The sequence below is a fragment of the Colletotrichum aenigma genome (genome assembly GCF_013390185.1).
Source record: "Colletotrichum aenigma strain Cg56 chromosome Unknown KSG_Cg56_contig05, whole genome shotgun sequence".
Taxonomy (NCBI): Eukaryota; Fungi; Ascomycota; class Sordariomycetes; order Glomerellales; family Glomerellaceae; genus Colletotrichum; species Colletotrichum aenigma.
This window is the reverse complement of record NW_023500911.1, coordinates 5,090,035-5,107,143: the sequence shown is the minus strand read 5'-3', so window position 1 is coordinate 5,107,143 and position 17,109 is coordinate 5,090,035. Positions and strand designations below refer to the sequence as shown.

The window sequence follows — 17,109 nt, the reverse complement described above, 5'->3', positions numbered from 1 at the left end:
CGTCAAACTTTCCGATTTTGGATTTTCACTCTCCAGTGGTGATACCCATATTATCGGACACTCGGAGTTCTTCTGTGCTCCTGAGTCATACGGAGAGAAAATTCGTCCACCCTACTTGAAGCAGCTGGATATTTACTGCTATGGCCTCACTTTGCTTACCATCTTCGAATCAGGTTCAGCCTTCTAAGACAACTTTCCTACCGAAGGACTAGAGTAATCTACGAAAGATGAAGTCCTCCGGTATCATGTCAACACTCATACCCTTACGCGTACTAATTAGCCATCAAAATGACGATCTACCTTTGATGATACTCTGTAAAACATGGCGCTACAGCTTGCAAGCATCTCCCAGCGACCGATTGCATTCCATGGATCGGATCTTGAGTCTACTCGAAGATTTGAGACATGCAGGAAGCTCCTTCGAATCTGCCCCTTCGGAATCTGGGGGTGACTCCTCGGTACAACAAGCACTCGATTCACTTCGGGAATTCACTTCTGGAGCTCCTCTCATTCAGAGGACACCGGTGGATATGTTTTCTACCGTTTGTCTGAAGCTCGCGGAAAGCGTCATAGGAAATCCCCCGCCAGGCTCTGGTACGGTCAAAATGCTGGCCATCGATGCCAAGAGACTCTACGATACTACTGCACAAGTCGTCCAGATGCTTCTCCTTATAAACAAGACAGCTTTGCAGGGCGATAACTTTAGGGATTCTCCTTATGATCACATTGCAAAGCGGGTTATGGACGGCCTTGCTCAGGCATGTGGTGGAGCCCAAGATCAGCAACAGGGCACTGAGGTCTCTGTCAAGTCTTTCGTCTCGTTTTTAGTCGACCTGACAGGTTTGACACCGGACTCAGGTTGTGGTCTAGAGGAATTATCGGAGGTAAACTCCGAGCAAGTAATGTAAGCCGAGTAGCCAAGGGCATATCAGCAGACACTGATGTTGAGAGCAAACAAAGTCCAAGACATACTCAACTTTCGACGTGGCTTAGACTTCATCCCCGACGTAAGTGCCCGAATCTCTACTTTGTCACCAAAAATAGACTAGTGTGCTGAAGCATGTCAAGCTGCGGGATACCGCCGGTATTTACCAAAAGATGCCCACGCGCATCCAGAAAGACCTCGTTCAGAGTTTGGAGTCCATCTGCTCCACCTCCACCGACGACAACCTAAGAGCTGCTGCTGCATTCAGCATTGCTGTGGCTCACGTCAATGGTGTTGGAGTTCGTTTCGACATTAACATGGCTCATGACTCCCTACTTCGTGCCGCGAAATGGGGCCACGAGCAAGCACAGGCAATGCTCATAAACATTTTCGACCATCAAGGGGCCCCAGATGCTACCGTATCTTTGGGCATGTGGGTCGACTGGCTCAAAAGAACCGCTATATTAGGCAGTGACACGGCGCTCAAAAAACTGAAGGCGGCATCAGTTTCGTCATGGAGATCAGCTCAGGAAGTAAGCCAGACGAAGTGTTTGGAATCCGAGGGCTTTGGTCTTCCTCAGTCACAGCAGGCATTCATTGACGTGCAATGTGCGGGACAACTTTCCACATCGCAGTCACTGGTATCGGCCATTTTCCACGGAAGGAGTGATTTGGTTGAAGAGCTCATCGGGAATAATCCCCAGATGCTCAACCAGCCAGTCTCAAAAGCTGGTGAAAGTCCACTGCTGATTGCATGTAGACTTGCCCGAGTGGATATCGTCAAGCTGCTGGTCAAAAAGCAAGCAGATGCCAGCATAGGAGACACCTCGGGTATCTGTCCGTTGCATTGGCTCTGTGTTCTTCCCGATTCCGACGCGGGTCCTATAGCGCACCTGCTGCACAAGCAGGGTGGAAATCCGAACGCACTTGCAGTTACGTATGTGCGGGATGAGTACTTGAGAAATTTCCAACCTCGACCTGCCAATGCCACGAAGGCATGGACTCCGTTGCACTGGGCAGTCGCGGCGAAGAATCTGGCAGCAGTTGATGCACTGCTAGCTGTTGGTTCAGACCCTCTGTTCCGTGCAGATTGCAAGGTCGGCGACTCGGTGCCATTGGATTCCTTGCAGATGGCATCTTACATGTGTCATTCGGCAATTCTCTGTCGGATTCTACAAAGCCCAGGGGCCAGTGAAGGAGTTGAACACGGTGCCGATGGTCCAAGGAAAGGAGGTAGTCATTCGACCCCTCTTTGGGCCTTTACAAGGAAGTTCCCGTTGGTCACGGCTCCTACGACATGGTCTGAATTTTGAGGATGAGACGAGAGACACTATTTCTCTACTAGTCGGCCACGGAGCTCCCACGGATGCTGTTTTGGAAGTAGGCAGTACCAAAATGCCCGCCGTTTATGCTGTTGCATTTCATCAATGTGCAGCTGACGTTATGCTTGCTGGTCTGGATTGTGGATTTGATGCGGAGATCGATGTTGGTTTTGGTGGAGAAACTGCTCTTTTTATGGCCATCAATCATCGTGATCACGAAATGGTCGAACCACTGCTGGACGGCGGAGCCAGTACGACAATTCTAGGTCGCTGGGGAGACAGTTCTCTGGTGAGAGCCGCCAAGGAGTCAGACGATATTTGCACCGTACGCAGCATCTTGGAAACGGGAGTTCCCATTGACGGTACCTCGCCATCCCTGGACAGAACACCATTCGAGACGGCCGTTTACTCCGGTAACTTGACGGTAGCTCGGTATCTATACGATCAAGGTGCTGAGAACCACAGGGTGGCCCGTAGTCATAGGACATTCCTAGGGTGGTTGATCCGTATGCAAACCAGGAATGCGGCAGAAAGGATCAAGTTTGTCTTAAACCTACCCGATAAAGGGGGCTCAGACGGATTCTTAATTGCTTTCTCTCCCGAGGTACCAGCTTCAGCTTTGCACCTAGCCTTGTGTAGTATTACCGAGGCTGGCTTTCCACACAAGCACCACGACATGTCTGACATAATACTCGCCCAGTTGCTTGAGAAATATGATGCTCCACACCAAGTCAACGATGTTTTCTTTCCTCTTGCGATGGCTCCGATTTATATGGCTAGTTTGGTGGGAGCATACAAGTCAGTCAAACGGCTTTTGGAAACAGGCGCCGATCCTCTGATACGAAACAGTGATGGAGTCTCTGCTCTGGACGTCGCCAAGCAAAGGTACTTTCGGCCAGAAACAACCTTCTTGCTAAAACAGCACCGGGACAACCATGCTCAAGTGGGAGAAATTGCTAGGCATCTCAAATTGGTTAACGAGAACACGGTTGAGCTCATTGGCGTGCTTGTGTCTTACGGGGCAACGGGAACTCCGTGTCAGTTTCCAGACTGGTTCTGCGGAGAAGCTGGGCTTGTCACTGTCGAGCTATTAATACCTAGACTCGTTGGATCGGAGTCTGATGAGAATTACGACCAAGATATTGTGACTTTCATTCAGGCCGTTGGGAAGCTTGGCATAGCAGAAACATCACACGAGAAGTGAATGGGGGTCAATCGCCTGTGGTAGAGCGACTACTTTTCCTGTGGCTATATCTCACCGTCGTCGTCGGCATCGCTACTATCTTCATCGTCGCTACTATGGTCTTCGATAAGGTAGGGGTACTTAAGAACACAGGAAATAGCCGCGCAGACACAGTAAAAGTAGGTGGCCTTGTCAATCAGGGGCCGAGGCACGACGAGGACCCTAGAAATTATGGGTTTATTTCGCATTGTCAGCAAGGATGCGACGGTATTTGCGTTGTTCCTACAAAGTCTGTATTTAACCCAATCAGTAGTTAGTAAAATTATTAGGAAAAAGTCTTTCATTCGGCCTAATGCGACGTCGTTTTGTTGCCTCGGCCAATTTCTGTGAACGATCTTCGGTAGGTTCGGCAATCGGTTTACGGGGTTGATTTGGAGCTGCTGCGGGGTTTAAGAGAACTCAAGCACGATGTTCCCTGAAACTCGGCAGTACAACTCCTAGAAGAGTCATAGTTCGCGCGACATTCACATCTTCAAACTCAGATAACATATCTGTGGTGAGGACAACAGGATGTAACGGCTCTTCTCGTTGAGCACGCATGTGAAGAGTTCGGCCGAAGTGGGGGCTTCCGAAGTTCCGCGGTAGCACGGACACGGCGGGCCATAGCACGGGCGGCAGTCCGGCACCTACAACAGGTGTCGAAACAGGCCAGGCAATATCGAGGAGGTAAGAAGGCCGCACCCATGTCTCGTCACCTTGCGCCATGATGGCGTGCGAATCCGCGCCCCAATACAATCGGGCATTCTCTGTGCTAGCCCTCCCAAACTTACATTCTTGAAACAATATTGCGCCATTCGAGACACACCTCACGGGACTTAATCGAAGAGTTGTTGCATCCACATTCTTATCAATCAACAGACGTCCGGGACATGTGTCGTTTGCCGCTGACCCTCCCTTAGATCACTTTGCTGCCCTGCGTGTAAGCTTTACATAAGGCCGCATTGCACATCCTTGTCGCCTACACTCCAATTATCTCATTCTTCAGACGGCATGATAACCCGCCCGACTCCAACCATGTGCTGCCGCTCGCGATATCATTTCGATAACAGGGTGTAAATCTCGCCGTTGCGCATGTTCAGTTCCTCGCCAACAAATTATTTTTCACGGTTATCTCGAAGGAACAACTTCTAGAAACTGCTCTGGCTCCCGTTCCCCAGTTCCCCATGATGAGTGCCCTCGACGACCCCGAGCTACGGCCTCTGCTGTCGATAACGCCGCCACCTCCATCGCCTGTCTCGTCAGCTAGCGCTCCTAAGAACTCGGTTTCGTCGGGGAAGCCCTCGATCTCGGAGGCAGAACTCGCAACGGGAAACATACACCCATCGAGATCAATTGAAGACGATGTCCTCCCGGAAGCTTCGACTCTCGGACGCACGCTCACCTGGCAGAGCGCCTACATTCTGGTCATCTCAAGGGTGATCGGAAGCGGCATATTTGCCACTCCAGGTGCAATCCTCCGATCTGTGGGCAGTCCTGGTCTGTCTCTTTTACTTTGGCTCGTCGGAGCCCTCATCGCAGCCTGCGGGCTGATGATATCCTTGGAGTTTGGGTCGATGCTACCGCGGTCCGGCGGGGATAAGGTATACTTGGAATTCACTTATCGTCGACCGCGATTTTTGGCATCAACCCTCATCGCCATTCACGTCGTTCTGCTAGGATTTACCGCCAGTAACTGTATTGTCTTCAGCGAATATCTTTTGTTTGCTTTGGGAGGTGACAACCCAAGCGGTTTACTTCGCAAAGCGCTCGCCGTTGGGCTGCTTACGACGGTCACCTTCATCCACGGATGTGTACCTAGACTGGGGATCAAGCTTCAGAACTTCTTGGGCTGGGTGAAGGTGGGCCTCGTCGTGCTCATGATTGTCTGTGGGTTCTATGTTCTGCTCTTTGCGCCATCGACAGAATCGGCTCAAACGACGATGCCGATCATCTCCTGGGAGAACCTGTGGGAAGGCACGAATTGGAACTGGGGTATTATATCCACCTCATTGTTTAAAGTGTTCTACTCTTATGCCGGCCTCGACAACGCCAACCTTGTTCTCAACGAGGTGAAAGACCCGGTTCGCACGCTGCGGTCTGTGACTGTGGCAGCATTGACGACAGCGTGTGGAATGTACCTACTCATCAACGTAGCGTACTTTCTCGTCGTCCCCATTGATGAAATCAAGCAAAGCGGCGAGTTGATTGCAGCGTTGTTCTTTGAAAGAATATTTGGGCAAGGTGTTGGCCGAACCATCCTACCACTTGCTGTTGCACTGAGTGCTGGAGGAAATGTTCTTGTGGTCGCATTCGCTCAGGTTAGGACGATCGACTGAAACTGTTGATCATTGCTAACTATTATTAGGCTCGACTGAAGCAAGAGATTGCTCGGCAAGGATTCCTCCCCTTCTCCGATATTCTTTCATCCACAAAGCCGTTCAACTCACCTTTAGGTGGTCTCTTGGTTCACTATATCCCGTCATTCCTAGTCATTGCGCTTCCTCCTTCTGGCGAAGTCTACTCCTTCATTCTAGAGGTTGAGGGGTATCCAGGGCAGTTCATGGCATTGGCAGTGGGAGGCGGCCTTCTATGGTTAAGGTTCAAGCGACCCGATCTCAAGAGACCATTCAAGGCTTGGGTCCCCGCTGTGATTCTAAGAATCAGCCTAAGTCTGGCTTTGCTAGCCGCACCATTCTTTCCACCCAAAGTTAAGCCGTCTAACGGCTTATTCTATGCAACATACGCGATCGTTGGCGTCAGCATGTTCGTTCCTACCTTACGCCCCTCTCATGTGTGGCTAACTGCTGATCAACTATACAAGCTTGGGTGCCGGCGTGGTTTACTGGTACGTCTGGACCGTTTTGGTCCCACTTTGGAGAGGCTACAGGATTGAAGAGAAGGAAGAGGTGCTTGGCGATGGGACAACGATTACCAAACTTGTTCATACTCCAATAGACTGAGAACTAGATGTGTGAAGCCGTACTGGCGTTCAAAGCCGTTTAGTTGGAGTTACCATGTAGAATTATTCTACTAATGAGAACTATTTCACGCGAGCCTTGATATTCGAAATCCCTGTGTCGTCAAAACGGATACTCAATTTATTTCATAGCCTACATTACTCTGTGGATAAAATATCTTCGATAAATAACCGCGCGTCGACCTTAAGCGAGGATGAGCAAGATCATTATTATTAATCACTCGGATGATCGCTCCGTCTTCTTTGTCGTACGACGCATCTGCTACCCCGGCGGACTAATCCACTGGCCTCCTTTGAGCCTCGGGCTGATTTGAAATCGTTTCAAGATCACGTGTAACCAGTATCTGTGTCTACCTGGTAGACCTGGAACATGTGCGGAGAAATTGGTAATGGACGGAGATCATTTTCGTTGGGCGGCTTATGAATCCAAAGACACTAATTGTCGGACGAGAATTGCGTGCTTGCGGGGACCATGTAGATCTGGGGTATATATTCACAAGAGACCCCTGCTTCTGCCAGATGTTGTGGCTTTGCACCAGCCTCAAGATTCATCAGATATTCATTCCCATATCTACTGTATTTGGATCTACCAGCCCAATGGCCACGACCGTCGTTCAACATCTTGCCCCTTCCGAGGGTCCACCATATTTTGGTTCGACACAAAATCAACCAACCCAGAGCATCACATCACCACTTGCATTGAAGAGAGACGTGCTTGCAGAGCTGCACTATCACAAAGAAAACGAGGACGGCTCGCCGCCGCATCCCACTTATGTTGATAAGCCTGAGACTTACAACAGACCGTTCGAGACTCATCAAGTCAAGATCCGTGATGTGTCTGGGGATGAAGAGAAGTACACTCTGGACCAGCATGGCTTTCAGATCCATCGTCACCAATCCGCTGAGAAACACTTCCTTGACGACGCCCAGATCAAGTCGGGATACTATGAGGAGGTAGAACAGCTGTTGAAGAGCGTGTACGGGTTTCCCCTTGTAATAGCGGCGTCAGGAAGCCTAGAAAGAGATTGGCTGACAGCTTACATAGCACTGGAGCAAATCGCATCTTCATCTTTGATCACACCATTCGCCGACAGCCGCCCAGTGCCGCAACCCAGGATCGGGTCTCCCGCGGCCCCGTTCAGAGGGTTCACATCGATCAGTCGTACAAGGCCGCGCTCTCCCGTGTGCCCCACCATCTGCCGGAGGATGCCGAAGAGTTGCTCAAGGGCCGGGTGCAGATCATCAACGTCTGGCGACCCATCAAAACGGTACAGCGAGACCCACTTGCCGTCGCCGAGGCCGGCTCCGTGTCAGACTCGGATTTGGTTGTGACGGATCTCATTTATCCTAAACGGCGTGGAGAGATTTATCAAGTCAAGCATCAGGCTGAACACCGGTGGTATTACAAAGCGGGCCTTACGCCGGAGGAAGTTATCTTGATCAAATGCTTTGATACCAAGACGGATGGAAGGGCGCGAAGAGTGCCCCACACGGCATTTGTCGATCCCACTGCTCGACCAGATGCACCGCTGCGAGAAAGCATTGAAGTTCGAGCTCTTGTTTTTCATTCTGATGACCACGAGTAAACGTGTACGATACATCAATCTCTCACAGCCTGCTAGCAGTAAACGGTTTCTATCCAGATCAATAGTTACCCACACCACCTTCCGTCTCAGTGCCTTGTTGAGATCCACAGCTTCAAGAACCTCTCAATCATACCTGCATCCGATGGAGGTGCAGATTGACAGCAAGCTTCCCCGATGTTGTTTCTCATTCTACCTTGTGTACAAGACCCTGAAGTCTGATGTTGCTATTGCGCGTAACCCGTAAGACCATGTCACTGCACCTTTGCGTCGAAATACTGAAGCCATTGAGGCGCGATTCGGCCAGTCATTTCACAAGGGACACAAACCATTGAGTCGCTAAAAACAATTGGGACCGCAGCCTTAGCCACTACATTCAAGCCCGCTTTCGAGTCAGAATTGCATGGCGGGACGTGCTCCTCCAGGCAACAAAATAAAAAGGCATGTCTTGATGGAGCGAGCGGCTGGGCCACGTTTTAAAGCCGCTTAGTCGTTGGAGCGATGATCAAAGGCTAGAGCAAACCCGAAATCATAAAGTTCTGACCGTTAGACTAGCGTCTCGTTGATGCCGCTTCCGCTTGCAACCGTGCCCTTTCAGCCACCGGTCTGTGAACAGTCCGGTTTTCAGCCCTGCGGCGCCAGGAATCCTTTCTCAAAGTCATGCTCCTATCATGTTGGAAATTGCGGAAATTGACAGTCTAGAATGCGCATGGTGTCTACGAAAGGATTGGGCCCATCAGCACTAGGCTTGGCAAACTAGAGCTTAAAATTTGATGACGCGAGAAACGCCCTGAAGTCGCCGCACATGAGACCCTTCACTTGTTCTCAAACCACCATTTTAAGCCAAGAATCACTCTAATAAATCCACCATAGATAGCACTTCTGACAAGTGGCTTGCGTGGGGTGGACATCACAGCCTCTCGAATAAGCCGCAATGAGCTGCTGCCTTGCAGCTGTGCTGTAAATAGAGGGGGACTGAAAAGTGTTGGATAACCCACTATCTTGCAAAACCTTGCTCTTGGTGATTGGAACTACCTCCGTATCTTTGTTGAATTTATCTGGGCTGCAGGGAAATATGAATTCAAACCCGCGAGACAGCTTCCCGCCGAGCTACCGGAAACCAGTCCCCGGAAGCCAACAGGAGCAATTCCAATCAATGCCTCAACCATTTCCACCCGAGTCATCGTCATCGAGCCTGCCGGGCCCAAATTACAATCCTCAGATGCTTCCCCAAATTGAGTCCATCGCCACACAAGACTCACCGACCAAAACATGGGCCGATACCAAAACGTACCAGCCTATCCCGGGGGCTCGGGAGATTAAAAGCTTAGAAGCATTTCCAACGAATTCGGAGGCGATTCAACAGCAAGTTCCACCAGTTGTTAAGGCTCATCACAGACGCCGACTATTTTGGTGGGCTCTTCGATATTTTCTCATTTCTGCTATTATCTTCGTGGCACTTCTTGTGCCCACAATTGTCCTGAGCAACGACGCCGAGTTTGCCGATGACAGCACCATTGAGAGCATTCAAGCAAAGCAGTACACCAACCTTGTGTTCTACATCTGCCTGTGGTTGATGGTTACATGGATAGCAGCCGTGGGTTCAGACCTCATTGGTCTTGGATTCCCATATTTGTTCAGGCTCATTGCCAGGTATGTTGGCCAGTTTAAATATCTCGTCGGCCAAACCTTAACCAATATAGATACACGAATCCCTCCCACCAAAAGTACTGGAGGGCTTTCAAGTTCATGAGGCGACCGATAGCGTTCCTCGGCACAACACTGGTCACCTATATTTTCTTCGCAGCGGTTTGTCACTTCTTTAACTGCATACTAGCCGTAGTTGAAGTGCACTAACACTTTTCTTGTTGCAGTGCATTGTAGACAACAATCTTTTGGCGGTCAACATCAACAAGCCGGCAGACGCTTTTTGGTGGGATGACGTCGTTGCCGATGTCTTCCAGCAACTGATCCTTTGGGTCTGCTTCTACTTCATCGAGAAGATCTTCATCACTTACATCACGATTCACTACCATTATCGGGGCGACAACGTGAAACTAACCCGGACAAGAGAGTTGCAAAACGCCTTGATCACACTATACAACGCTTCTGTTTATCTTCATCCTCCTCATCGAACCTTATTCGCCCGAGAGGACATGCTCATTCGAAACGCCAAAGGCGACGCCCATGCTTCTGGCCGAACGAGGGTCAGCAGCTACCTAGCTCGGATGGGTATCGACGGCTACAAGATGATGAGTCTGTTTGGAAATTTCATATCAGACGATCCCAATGCACATTGGCTTCGACCTGCAAGCACTTACGCAGTTATCGAGAGGGCATGGGCTAGTCCGGTCTCAGCTGAAGCGTTGGCAAGACGCATTTGGCTGCCGCTTGTGGCAGAGGGCAAATCAGGCCTCACTGCTAACGACATCATCGACGTCCTTGGCCCTTACCGAAAAGAAGAGGCCATTCGCATATTTAAGACTGTGAACGAAAACAACAGTCCCGACATTCGAATTGAGGAGTTCGTTGGCATAGTCACCGAAGGTGGAAAGACTCGACACAACATTTATCGCAACATGACCAACATGGACCACTGCATCAACACATTCGACTGGTTTCTTCTGCTTATTCTTGCAGCTGTAATGATATTCTTCATCAGTAAGTATCCTGCAGATTATTCCACCTGATCATGGGCTTACACTGGTCGAAGTGGTCGCATACGTGCCGGCTATCAAGCAAATTCAGACAATTCTCTCCAGCCTGGCGATCGGACTATCTTTTGCGGTCGGTCGGACGTTCCATCATCTTTTGGTGGGTATTGTGTTCGTGTTCTTTGATCATCCCTACGACGTAGGCGACGTTGTCAACGTCTACAATCCTGGTTCCACTGTTGGAACTCAATGCGTCGTCAAACGCCAGTCTCTGCTGTATACGGTTTTCAGGCGGCTCGACAACGGTTGCGATCTGCAAATTTCCAATGACCGACTTTCTCAGAAGCGCATTGAGAACTTCTCAAGGTCAGGCATTAATCGACAAGGAATCTCAATGCTCGTGGACTTCAGGACCGGCTTCAAGGATATCATACGCCTTCGCACTATCATGGAGGAATTTCTCAGCAACAATTCACGAGACTTTGTTCCGGATAGCTTGGGCCTCAATGTCGTCAGCCTCCATGAACTCAATAAAATGGAACTTCGACTGGCGTTCACTCATCGTAACAACTGGTCCGACGACAAGCTTCGGTCTCAACGCAGCAACAGGTTTCACTGTGCGTTGGTGGCAGCGTGCAGGGCCATCCCGTTATCCAAGCCTGGAGGAATGCATCCTTCAGCGGGTGAGAACGGCAACCCGATGTACACTGTCCAGCTCAATACGACTACGGAGCTTGGGGAGAACATCAAGAAAGAGAAGGACCGCCGACAGGGTTTGCGATGGGACGATGTGAAAAGTGAATCACTTGGGAGTATCGATCCTGCTATGAGCGAAGAGGAAGCTACTCGGTCCCGCTTGGCAGCGGAAGCTGAGAAAATGAGATTGGCCAAAGTAGCGGAAGAGGAGGCCTTCTTAAAGCTAGCACGATTGCCTATGCCTTCAACAGAAGCTGGGGTTAGTTCCGCTGTCGATGTTCCTGGATCCGCGACTGGGCTACGACAAACAAGGCCTGGTAAATGATCCGCGCTCTCGATGAATAGCGAAATACGGGATATCGGATGAGGGGAGACGGCTCTTCTCATAGAATATGTATCGAATTAATATAATGACCTTTGTGAGCCTCCTGCTCTACGACTTCAGAGTTGACTCTTGACCACCGAATCCAGGCGGGCTCTTTCTTCTAAGCTAAGTTCACGTCGGGCAGGGCCCCCTCGGCTCCCGTCTCCCTCAAAAGCATCGGGTCGATCCTTGTATTCCATTCTGAATCGCCACTTCGAGGACAGATTCGCAGGCAACGTTCTCTTCAGCCCTAGTGACATGTATTCTCCCAGGACAGGGAAGAACTTGAAAGCACTGCGAGCAACAGCCGTTAGTACAACCAATTTTTTACGTTTTGAATCATGATCCCAACTTACTGTCCACTTCCTGCTCCTCCCACAAACAGATTTTGGTAGTCAGGGTGATAGTCTATGATGAAGTCCCCTGATGGAGTGTCGGTGTACCAGCACATGGTCACCTTTTCAAAAGGGCGATCGGCAAGTTCCGGCAGTATCTCGCGAAGTCCGTTTCGGAGCCTTTCTTCTCCCTCGGAAGGACAGAAGTTAGGGCGCTCGCGACTTGGATACACCCGGGGTGTAGAGATGTTTGCCTCGATTAACGCTTCCCCCTTGCTAGGAGTACGAGTGTAACCCCATCCGTGCACCGCCATCTTCAGAGTTTTCGTATCTGCGTGTGGAGGAAAGTTGAACCAGCCGGTGTTGAAATTCGCATAGATAGGCAACTTCTTATACCTTTGCACTTCCGTGTCGGAAAGAGGAGTGTACGCTATCACCTGCGCTGTCGCCAGTGTTGAGTTATACATCGGAACTAGGTTAGACGACCAAGCGCCCGCGGCTAAGACAAAGTGATCGCCTTGGATTGACATGCCTCCGAGTGTTTGGGCTGATCGAATCTTGTTCTCTGAGTCCGTATCAAAACCAACGACGGTTCCAGCTGGGCCCGAGATGAATGAAACGCCGAGTTCAAGACACTCATCTCGAAGCTGGATGATTGCCTTTGTGGCGTCTGCCCATCCTGCTGCGTCGTTGTAGTAGCCTTTGAATCCTGGCTCGGCAAGCTTTCCGGAAAGAATTGGAAATGCTCTCTTCGCGGTTGCGGCATCATCAAGCTTGGTCCAGGCCAAGCCCTTGTTGCTCAGTTGCCTGGTCGTCCTGTCGATCCAAGATTCATCTCCGCCGGTCATGCTACCCGTCAGTATGTATGACGAGGGATGAAAGATGTCTTTGAACTTTGGATCTTTGCTCCATTTGAGGTAGGCCTCGTATGAAACATTCAAATAGTCTTCATCGGCGTAATCAAATCGTATGACGCGAGAGATGTCGCAACTCGATCCGTCTGGAACCTGCTAAAGTATCAGCCATCGCCCTGCGTCGAGAACGTTGACGGAAACCCATACAGGTGGCATATGTCTGTCAACCACCACAACATTCTTGAATCCTTCAATGGCAAGTTGTACAGCCGTTGACAAACCAAATACGCCGGCGCCGATGATCACGACTTTGCTATCCTTGTCCATACTTGCGGTGGGCGAAAAGGACGGTTGACGCAGGCACCGTATCGCAGCTTTCAGATTTCAGGTAAGCTTCGCAAGAGTTGACAAGGTCTCCCACAGTTTTCCCAGGTTCGTCAGATGCTGCCTGACCCGGCTGACGGCAGCCGGTATCGGCGGATCGGAGCTCCACAAAAGAGATTTTCCTCCGGATCAATCTCCACATTGCCGGATCTCCAAGCGGAGCCTTTTCCCACGCTTTATGTGCACGTGACTCGGATTACCGGATTTATAGCTGACCAGTGATGATTGACAATCAATTGAACGGCTGTTCGGAAAGTCAATCCTTAGGATGATTCGATCCTATGCTTCTTTCTATCCTTGGTCTGATTTCCGTCCTGGATGATAATCCATGCGGTTCTGTCCTGTTAGAGCTTGTCTTTCCACGGACTGTTTACGCATGTTGTTAATCCAAGATAATCCAGAAAACAACCGTGGCTTATCACAGGCTAAATATTTCAACAACAAGCCTTTCAACTGACATCTAAATTGATTGTGAGGCGCTTACAAAAGGCCGTGAGGATTTCCTAAAGCTAGAGGCTTGACTGAGCAAATTAGCTTCGTCTTTTTCGCTACTCGAAGTGGATGCACAAGTGTTGTTTTCTATGTCTTTGATTTCTACACGATGTCATCTCCTACAAGCCAACTTTTTGGCGTTTGTGTACTTTTTGACGGGGATATGGTATCATCTCCTCCACCCTTTGACCCGGTATTTTGAGGGACGGACCTACTAGCCCAAGCCAAACCGTGTGCCGTTCCCCTTTCTTCCTGTATTGAGTCTCTCCTATTAACCACATCAGACAGACTTCGTAGCCCTGGAGTTCCACCAAGATCCTTGAGTGAGATCTGTGGGGCTTTGCTCCCAAAAACACTTTCATCCTGTGGCGTCGGAAACCCTTCTCTCGTTTGACGAGATTCTCGGTCGGCAGATGACTTCCACGATATTGGCGTGAAAAGTAGTGTCGATATTAGATTGTTGTTTGCGCGTCTTTGCCCTCTTCCTGCCAGTACAGTCCTAAAACGAGATCGTCCATTGCTCTGCATTTGCCCACTTGGCCCACTGCCGCTGTTCTGGGAGGACTTCGCCTCGCGCCGTGATTGAAGATAAGCCCTAACTTTAGGCCTTACTATCTGGGTATGATAGCTATGTATTGCAGGAAGACTTGTGACGAAGAAAGACATAGCAAGTTCGACAAGAGACCAAAGCAAGGCTGGCTCGAAGTCCCAAAAAGGGTTGGGTGAGTATGCGACGTTGATATATTGCATGCGAAAGCAACTTGCGCCAGTGATAAGGAGGCCAAGAATGAACATGATGGAGACTCCTATCTTGTCCTTTCTCGGTAGTTGCGTTTTTAGCAAGGGCGGTATGGGAAGAATAATCATAACGATGTCTTGAAATATGGAAGCCCCCGCAGCGACAAACACCGCCGCCGTCAAGTTGAGACATTTGGTGGTGTGGATTAGATATTCTGTGTTCCATGCCTCCCAGAAATATCCAATGGGCCAGCATTCGACGATGGATCCGCCAACAAGGGCAGCCGTGGTGCCGGCGACGAAGATGATAAAGGCGTATGTGATTCTTTTGAAGCGTCGGCCGGGGAAGATTCGCAAGTACAAAAATAAGATGGAAATCTTCGTAAGTCCCACCTGCAGTAGGTAGAGCGGTTCTTGGACGAAAAAGAGCTATGGTGGGTTAGGATAAGCAAGCGTCATGTATCGGGTAGACTTGCCTTCAGGCCCAGCATAATCTTGTCCCACTCCAAGTTCCAAGTGTCACGACCGAAGGCATTGTCATCCACTAGCAGCATGGTTAGAACCTGCTTGCGAATGGCGATATGATCAAGCTTACTCAACTGACTAATGACCAGCTGGGGAATGTAGATTATCTACCACTTGTTAGTTCTCAGTCTTCTGCTGTCGATTGGAAAGGATATGCTTGCCGCTACTGCCATCATTACATAGTCGTCCCACCCGTATCGTAATCGTGTAGCCCAGCGAGCGTAAAATCGAAACAAAACCAGAAACCAGGCGGCTATCTCTAGCGAACGAAGTCCGTAGAGCATTTTTACTTGCGAGCGGACGGGGTCGTGACAGTAATCCGCCTTGGCCTTCTGCGTAGCTGTCGTGCAGCGCATAAGTACGGGGGAATGGCGTTAGGAAAAGAAGAGGGATGTTGTCCTGCTCACCGATTCCTTCTCGTGGAGTGCATCCCGCCATGATGCATTTCTCCACTTGCTTGTAGAAACCTTGGTCGTTGCAGACGCATGTTGTGTTGTCGATAGTCTGGCAGGGCGAAAGAAGAACCTCTCGAGATATGCAGTCCAACTGACAACATCAGCAAAGAAACCACGGTTGTATAGTTAGAGAACGTACGGCGCACGGAGCGAGGACGGGAGACGTGCCATTCGTAGTGCTTGAGCCATTCGTCGGCAGCGAACCGTTCACCGGCAACGGTGCTAGCGGCTCGGTCGCATTCTGGGCCTTAGCAACACCACAGAGAAACCAGAGACAGAGTGTCTGGGACCTCAACTCCATCATCAACGTCAGGCGGAAGTGCTGATGGAGCAAGGATTGGACGTGTGCGACTACGGCCCGCCCACGTGGCGACGACGAACCATTTAGCTATTTCTTTGGTGGGCAGAAATAAAGGATTGGGCTCAAATGGAATAGCTCTGGAAGACGGGAGTCAATACATGTCGCCCGAATACTAACCTATCAAGTACCCCGCCTAGATATGGGGGAGGTGAGAACGAAGAGCCATCCCGGCCCAATCGCCGTCTCACAAACCCGAGAGTTGCGCCAATCTTCGGCCGACGGCACCTACAAGTTTGAAAATGGCGTGGTAATGCAAGGCTCGGGCCTCCAGGCACAAGCGCAGGGACTTCAGCTGCCTTACAGAGCTCTCGTACTCGCCCGCACGCGCAGCAGAGTTGAACCCTATGTTTCATGCTTTCTGGCGGGCACGCTCCAGACTGGCCCGGCTGCCGGTGGGAGTTACTCCCATTGGGCTTCCCCCACAAGGTTTCCGTGAAAGTTGCGAAAACATTCAGATGGATTTCCGGGCCGGCAAAATTTACCTGTTGGTTCTTCGTTTCTTTGATTCGCGGACGAAAGTGCGAACCCGAGCATCAAACAGTTGGAGCGTCATTGGGTTTAGTTCGGCAAAGTTTCGAATTACTTCAGTCAAAAGGGGGAATTGATCTACCAACGGTCCAGAAGTCATATCGTAAAATTCTCGCGTTATTCTCGAAGCCATTACGTGCTCATGCTGATTTGGGACATGGCATCAGATTGGTTGCCTGTGTGTTAAGCTGATCTATGCGGCCTTTGTGCAGTACATTGGCCTGTGGAATTTACTGCACAGTATTGTCAACAAATGAACATCTGAGTATCCGGAAATGCACCCAAGCTGGAGTTGGCAACGCATAGTAATGTTCGGCGTTCTCGCTTAAACAGTGGCGATTCAAATGCCGTCTGGATAATGTTTCCTTTTCTCATTGTGATAAGCAGCCATCGCCTAGTACTTCTTTTGGTTTGAAAGATTTCTAGGCCGCCACCACCAAAGGGCGTTGAAACAGCACCCAAGTGCTGATATAACCGCATAGTCGCGACTAATCTCAAAGTACGGCTTGTTTGGGTCCTGAGTCGTGTGGCTCGGGGCGAATCCTGGACGGCCACTTAAAAGACCGGACGTTCAGCGGTGTTGAGTTGGAAGAAGGTTGGTACTTCCGCATTTCCAGCACAAAATCATGCGTTTCTAACCGAAGTCCGAATCTCGTATCGCCGAATCCAATCATATCCTACGGCACATCATAAG

The 17,109-nt window shown here is 50.1% G+C and overlaps 4 protein-coding genes across 4 annotated transcripts; 3 read left to right on the top strand and 1 right to left on the bottom strand.

Annotated features, from left to right (window-relative positions):
- Nucleotides 1-605: 605 nt before the first annotated feature.
- Nucleotides 606-2,238, top strand: CGCA056_v009004 (uncharacterized protein; the record flags this gene model as incomplete). Its single annotated transcript, XM_037324251.1, has 3 exons — nucleotides 606-904; nucleotides 950-1,007; nucleotides 1,069-2,238. The coding sequence occupies 3 exons, from the start codon at nucleotides 606-608 to the stop codon at nucleotides 2,236-2,238; spliced, it is 1,527 nt and encodes a 508-aa protein (XP_037178091.1).
- Nucleotides 2,239-7,043: 4,805 nt separating this feature from the next.
- On the top strand, nucleotides 7,044-8,032 carry asaB-5 (Hydroxylase/desaturase asaB; the record flags this gene model as incomplete). The annotated part of the gene is made up of 2 exons (XM_037324250.1): nucleotides 7,044-7,423; nucleotides 7,492-8,032. 2 exons carry the CDS (start codon nucleotides 7,044-7,046, stop codon nucleotides 8,030-8,032), a joined length of 921 nt encoding a protein of 306 aa, XP_037178090.1.
- Nucleotides 8,033-9,104: 1,072 nt separating this feature from the next.
- On the top strand, nucleotides 9,105-11,704 carry msy2 (Mechanosensitive ion channel protein Msy2; the record flags this gene model as incomplete). Its single annotated transcript, XM_037324249.1, has 4 exons — nucleotides 9,105-9,682; nucleotides 9,733-9,838; nucleotides 9,904-10,690; nucleotides 10,743-11,704. 4 exons carry the CDS (start codon nucleotides 9,105-9,107, stop codon nucleotides 11,702-11,704), a joined length of 2,433 nt encoding a protein of 810 aa, XP_037178089.1.
- A 116-nt stretch (nucleotides 11,705-11,820) lies between these two features.
- Nucleotides 11,821-13,259, bottom strand: CGCA056_v009001 (L-pipecolate oxidase; the record flags this gene model as incomplete). The annotated part of the gene is made up of 3 exons (XM_037324248.1): nucleotides 11,821-12,037; nucleotides 12,100-13,085; nucleotides 13,140-13,259. 3 exons carry the CDS (start codon nucleotides 13,257-13,259, stop codon nucleotides 11,821-11,823), a joined length of 1,323 nt encoding a protein of 440 aa, XP_037178088.1.
- Nucleotides 13,260-17,109: the final 3,850 nt, after the last annotated feature.